Raw genomic sequence first — 6,832 nt, forward strand, 5'->3', positions numbered from 1 at the left:
TAAATGAAAAAAAAACAGATTTTTTTGAAATTCTAGTCCGAAATACGCCCTTACAGTGTTCTCGTTAATTATTTCATATGTATCGTGTTTAATAAGCTTCAGTATCAAAGTAAATTCGAAAATGCTATTATTGGAACAAATATGTCTTCCTATTAGTTTATTAGATTTTACTACCTATAGACACCTATTAGGAGATAATCGATATTTTACTGTATGTTCGTATAACAGAAAAGTTGAAAGTTAAAAAATTGCTGTTACATCGGAAGTAATTAAAAATTTTAACATTTCCAATCGGCCTCCGGTTACAATGACCCACCACGCGTGTTATCTGAGAGCTTCCTGACGCCGCGCCGGAACGCATCCATTGTTCCATCCAATTTTGGTCAGACTCCCGAAGATTCGGCGAGACGCGGTCATGGTGAAACCACGATGTTCGCTCTTGGCTGCTCTTCCTCGAATTCCTGTCTGACATTCACCGCCTCTTCTCCATTGTCGGTCATCGTTCTACCACCGCCTGGCCAATGCCTACACGACGATTTCGACACCGTGGCCAACAGAACATTTGGGCGAAACGAACGTTGGAAGGGGTAATATTCATATCGAAATCCGACTATATAATCGCCCCGTGGACTATCATCGAATCAGTATCGTGATTTAGCTCAGCTCAGGGTCTCGACCGTCTCATCTTCTCCGAGAAGCAAGAATCAAATTAATCCAAACGCCAACAATGAAGCTGGTGCGTGTTCACATTGACTAGCAAACACTCGTAACACCGGATACCAAGTGCAACCGCGTCCGATTTAACGAAGACGAAGATCCACCATCCGTTGTTCTCCCGCACGGTCGCGAAACGTACCGTCAGTGGATCGTATCCTTATCCTCGAAATCGTTGTTTGTGAGATCGCGGCGATCCAACGGCGGTTACGAGCGAGCAATTAACGTGCCGCTAGGGATTGTTACGTACCATTTAACGATAACAACGATACCCGTCTCAATTACACGGTAGAATCCGCTATCATTGTTCTCCCGTTCGGACGTAAACACCTCGTAGATTTATTTTAAGCGAACGGTTAACGGATTTCTGTTTACGTAACGCCGTAGACCGTTCGGTGCGAAAACTAGCATTCCCCTGGTTGAACCAGTGACGAATCGTGCGGGGCCATTACACGGACGTCACTGCGTGGACGCGGTGTCCCGTATCGTCAAAATCGCGACAGCTGAAACGATCAAACGCCGTTACTTGCGCCAAGACGCCGTCGCGTTCACCGCAACTTCGTGCAAATTTTACGATCAATGGCGCAACACGCGATACGAGTCGACGTTGTGTGCCTCGCGAATTAACGAGTCTCCTTTAACGCGTTTACTGCCAGACCGTGCAATTTTCTGCGAGACTACAATTTTGATTTTACACCATCGTAAACTGCGTAACATAGAATTTGATTCGGTGTTTATTTTTGTAAGTTTGCTAAAATTCTATCCAAATTTATTTCCCTCGACATCCGAACACGAGAATTAATTTTTCTAGTTTCACAGTGGAAGCCAAAGTGTTAACGCGTTGACTGTCCACTGACCCTCACGTGGGTCATGCGGTTTTTATTCATTTATTACTATTAGTATCAACGATACGCGCCATTATAGTGTACAGAACAAATATCCTTATTTTTTAAAAATGCAGTTACGCGATAAGGGTAGGAGAATCTTGTTGTCTCTTTGCACGTTTGAGTGGTAATGGCGATTCCGGGGTCGGGTTCGGTCGACGCGTTAACGAGCCTCCATCAACGATGACGCGTCCTGTTTCGTCAGATCTTCGCGTCGTTTCCTGATGCAGGTGCTAATCGTTTGGCTTTCTTCGCAGTTCGTTGTCTTCGCTTTTGTCGTCGCTGTCGCGTACGCTGCACCCCAGGGCTTGCCCGACGACGTTGTCCTGGTCAAAGAAACACCCTCCGACAATATCGGCCTCGGCGCTTATAACTTTGGCTACGAGCTCTCCAATGGTCAGTCTCACCAGGAAACCGCGGACGTGATCAACGCAGGAACCGAGAACCAGGCGCTTGCTGTCCGTGGCACCTTCTCCTGGGTCGACCCGCAGACCAACGTCAGATACACCGTCAATTACGTCGCCGACGAGAACGGTTTCCACCCACAGGGTGAACACATACCTGCCTAAATTGTACCTTTAGTTTAAATAAATTTTGCTGTTAAATACCTGATTACCGAACAACCATCCTGTTAACCCCCTTTAAATCACCGTTACTGTTTTTTAATTATTATCTACTGAATAATAGTAACGTTACCATTTACAAATTATTCACCTGTTACTATTTTCGAATCATCGTTCCGTTAACCCCTTAACGCTCATATTTTTCGGGTTAACCAAGAATGATCAGTTTTCTTTATTGGATTTGTTTCTAAAAATGCGGTTTTTGCTACTTACGATGTTGTATCCAACGTATAATTTGAAAGAAAACAAATATTATCATCCCTTAAACCATTAGATTAAACAAATATCGCTTTTCAAAGTAGTCAGATTCGGGTATGAACGTTAAGGGGTTAAAATCAATTGTCTTCTTACTATTACTTTAATAATTATTACTTTAATCACATTACTGTTCCTGATACATCGTACTGTTACTATTTTTTTTTTATCACGTCGTATTGTCATTTTAGAATTACTGGTTCGTTACCATTTCCGAAATATCATCTTGTTACCATTTTTAACCCTTTAATATTGAGTCAAGCTTGTGATTTATATTATAGGCCAAACATGAAAAACACGAGTTGCGTTCATGATATAGATTATGACCTGAACACGACAAGAATGGGAAACAAACTGCATTTGATATTATTGTTTAATATTTGATGCTTTTTAAATGAATTAATTTTTTTAACTTTCTTCTCGTGGTTCCGTTTGTGTTTCAGTCGATTTACAATGGCAGATTGAACATTCGAACCAGCTCACAATTTTAGCAGCTAACTTATGGCATACATAATTTCAAATTAAATCGTAAAATTAGAATTATTGGCCAATTATCATTCCTAATTTATCGTTCTGTGATTATGCTGTATTGCCATTTCTAAACTACCATTCTTTACCATTTTTCTGTTCACTTTTTCTTCTTTTTTCGCAACACATTCTTGTACTTACGTACGACTTATAATCAATAGCAGATTAAATAAATCAATATCACATTTTCATTATTAAACAAAATTGAGATAAGTTTCCAAGATTACAAATTGAATGATTGCATCCTTTTAACAATGAACACTTTTGAGAAGACAAGAATACATATAAATTATGAAATTATAACAGGAGACCATTGTTTTTGTTACAAAAATTAATGTTATATTTTTATAAAACATTTTATTAATGCTACATGTGAATTATTTATTTTTCCTTTTAGTGTACCCTTTACATCAAATAATTAACAAAATATTGTATAAATTATTGAGTGCACTATTAAATGCGTAACCATAAAGATTGCAAATATATCACTTAAACATAATACAGCAATTATCAAGAAAGTCAAATTGTAAGCTGATAACGTTACATGGAACATGTTTTTGTTTATATTTTACGCAGATATTTGTCAATAACGAGGTCAACAAATTTTTCTGCGAAGTATTACATGAAATAATATTGAATGTTAATGATTATTTGAATGTAATATTTTTAAAAACATGTCGATGATATAATTACTAGACTGCGGAGATTCATGCAAATGCATATTTCTTATAAAAAACAGATAAACCAATGGGACCAGGATAGAAATATATTTTGTAATCAGAAGATTCTAAAAATATAGATTTTGCATTTTTTGCGTAATGCATATGTTTTGCATATTTATATTTAAGATGATATGCAAGAATATATTTCACTGGTATTCATATGAAACATCTATATCGTTAAATTAATTTAGTCTATCGGTAAGTACTTGTATCGTAACTAGATAATTGCAGAGAATTGCTAAATAAGAATAACTACATTTTTCATTAGTCAACAAATGCATATAATCGGTAAAACAATTTTTTTTTAATAAAAAAGTACTCTTCTGTCATCGGAACTAATTTTGACCAAATAGAGTCAAAACTAAATTTCTTTTTAAAGAAATTTAAAAAACTGTATTCATTCTAGTTTTCATGTAAATAGATAGTTTTAAGTTTTAAGGAAAAAGATGCTGAGTCAATTAATACCACACAAGAAGTGCTCCAGCAAAACGAACTTTCTCAAAATGTAATATTTATTAAGGCTTGATTAAACATTTTGTCGATCACAATATAAAAATTGAAAACTATCGATTTGTCATTAAATAATTCGATAGGGGTATATGTATATGAATCATATTATTTGTTTACAAAAATATCCCTGATAACTGTTTTATTGAATTAAGAAAAATTTCAAGTATTTTAAACAATGAACTTATACAAAAACAGTCTACTATTACAATATCAATTTTGTGAAATCGTTTAAGTAATCGATGCATGTTAATAAAAGGAGAGATCCTATTAAAAGGAATAACTTTTGCCTATAACATTTTTAGTATATTTACTATCATTTGTGAATGAAAGAATAATAACAAAAAGCAGCTTGATTTTTTAGGTTTCGTTTTAACCTCTTACATTGATTTTAATTAAAAAAATAAAAAAAAAACAGCATTGTTTGTTAGAAAGCTTCAATTCCAGAAGTTTTCTGAATTTCTGGGTTAAAGAATTTTTCCTTTCTTTAAAGACTGTGGTCCAATAGTAATATAAAATGTAATTTATTCAGGTCTAATAAACCATACAGCGAAATTACAAAGGTAGCAAAGAAGAGATGTTTTATAAAATTGTTTCAATAGTTCATCATTCAATTAAAAAATTGTGTAATAAATTCACTATTTCGTGTTTTTTCTATGAAGTTATATCGATCAAATATTAAAAAAATAAAATAGACTGACACAAAATGGAATTTAGTAGAAATAATTATTCTTCGCAGATCAGTAAGAAAAATACATATTAGGGAAATAGCAAACGCAAGACTATGTTGCATGAAGTGTCAACTTCAGATTTTACCACAGACTGTTCTCAATGATGCCGAGAAGATAATTAGGCGGTTGATGAAACGGTGTTGTAATAATACATGTCGTAAAAGTTTATCCGCATAACTGGTTTCCCTTGATTCATCGATACGCGATGTTTGGAAATCGATTATTTTTGCTATACTTATCTTCGAATCGGCGACTCTTTGAAATATTCTTGGCAACAAAGATCGATTAAGACGATTGTTAACAGTGTCGGTCGAAAGGATTTACTGTTCACGATTAAATAGTACTTATTACCACTTTGTAAAAAGGACATGAATATGTATCTATAAACATACAGATGACATTTTATTATGCGCATTATTATACAGATTCTACTATTATTAACTGTTCTAAAGGTTACATCTGTCATTAATGTTTCTTTTTCTACCTTCGTTGTAGGAGAGAAAAGGTGACAAGGCGAAAGAGCGAAGATACAGCTTCGAAAGTATCTTCGTGTTGATATTACAGTATTGGAAGAAAAAAGGTTTAGAAATTGACGCTCTCTCAAATTTCTTCTTCTTAAACAATGTTCTCTTATCAATAGACTTTATTATTCGTATTATTGACAAGTTTAAAAATATGTATTCTCTCTTAATTATTGTTGCTTACAAAATATATTCTTATTCTTATACTTGTATATTTATTTAATAATACAAATTTTCGTACAAATTAATTTAGCTTCGAATTAATGTTCGTTTATGTTTTCCTTGGTGAATTAATTTTTACTGTATGTGCGTATAGGAATAATAAAATAATTATAATCTCATCATCGAGATGTAATTTATTTTGTTCATTTATTTTTGATAAACGATGTAATTGGATTTAAAAAAACATGCTTTATAACTATACATATATGGTATCTTAAAATCGAATGGATTCTTTCATTATTTAGCGAAAATCATTATTATTCGTTCGTGACATTATTAAATATTTCTTTAGTAAACTATGTACTATTATTTATTTATTATTATTTAATTTTCTTTCTCGAATACGCCATTTAATAGTAATTTTACTGTATTTGAACGTAAACTAATATTCCAATTAAATTTCGTTGGCCAATTGAAAATTAATCAAAATAAGAACCTCGTATCTGATTGTTTTTTATTATTTAGTAATTTTTTTTATCGAATACGGTATTTAATAGTAATTTTACTGTACTTGATGGTAAACTAATATTCCAATTAATTTTCGTTGGCCAATTGAAAATTAATCAAAATAAGAACCTCGTATCTGATTGTTTTTTACTATTTAGTAATTCTTTTTATCGAATACGGTATTTAATAATAATTTCACTGTACTTGATGGTAAACTAACATTCACATTAATTTTCGTTGGCCAATTGAAAATTAATCAAAATAAGAACCTCGTATCTGATTGTTTTTTATTATTTAGTAATTTTTTTTCTAATATATTATCTCAATAAATAAATTAAATTTATAGATTCGTAATTAAGTACCATTATATTATACTTTGTTAAATATAGTTTCTTATTGAAACTAAATATAATTTCACGGTTTCATCTTTTTTATGGGACGTATATGAAATCTTATAAAAAATCGAGAACTGAAATTTCGCCAGACTCGCACAGTTTTACGATGAAGGTCAAACTATCAACGATCGAGTCTCTAATATATTGAGGAAAGGTGAAAGGTGAATTTATCGTGGAACCGTACGAAATTTGGCAGAAGGAGGACCACTATAAAATTGCAGACGGTTTTGAGGATCCACATCAGTCTTCCAAACCAGACAAGCCACATCTACCTACTATCAAA

At 33.3% G+C, this 6,832-nt stretch overlaps 1 protein-coding gene across 1 annotated transcript; it reads left to right on the plus strand.

Annotated features, from left to right (window-relative positions):
• The first annotated feature begins 423 nt into the window (after window positions 1-423).
• Window positions 424-2,184, plus strand: LOC143342756 (flexible cuticle protein 12-like). The gene is made up of 2 exons (XM_076766965.1): window positions 424-587; window positions 1,856-2,184. Exons 1-2 carry the CDS (start codon window positions 522-524, stop codon window positions 2,165-2,167), a joined length of 378 nt encoding a protein of 125 aa, XP_076623080.1. The 5' UTR covers window positions 424-521; the 3' UTR covers window positions 2,168-2,184.
• Window positions 2,185-6,832: the final 4,648 nt, after the last annotated feature.

The sequence above is a fragment of the Colletes latitarsis genome, chromosome 6 (assembly GCF_051014445.1).
Source record: "Colletes latitarsis isolate SP2378_abdomen chromosome 6, iyColLati1, whole genome shotgun sequence".
Classification (NCBI taxonomy): Eukaryota; Metazoa; Arthropoda; class Insecta; order Hymenoptera; family Colletidae; genus Colletes; species Colletes latitarsis.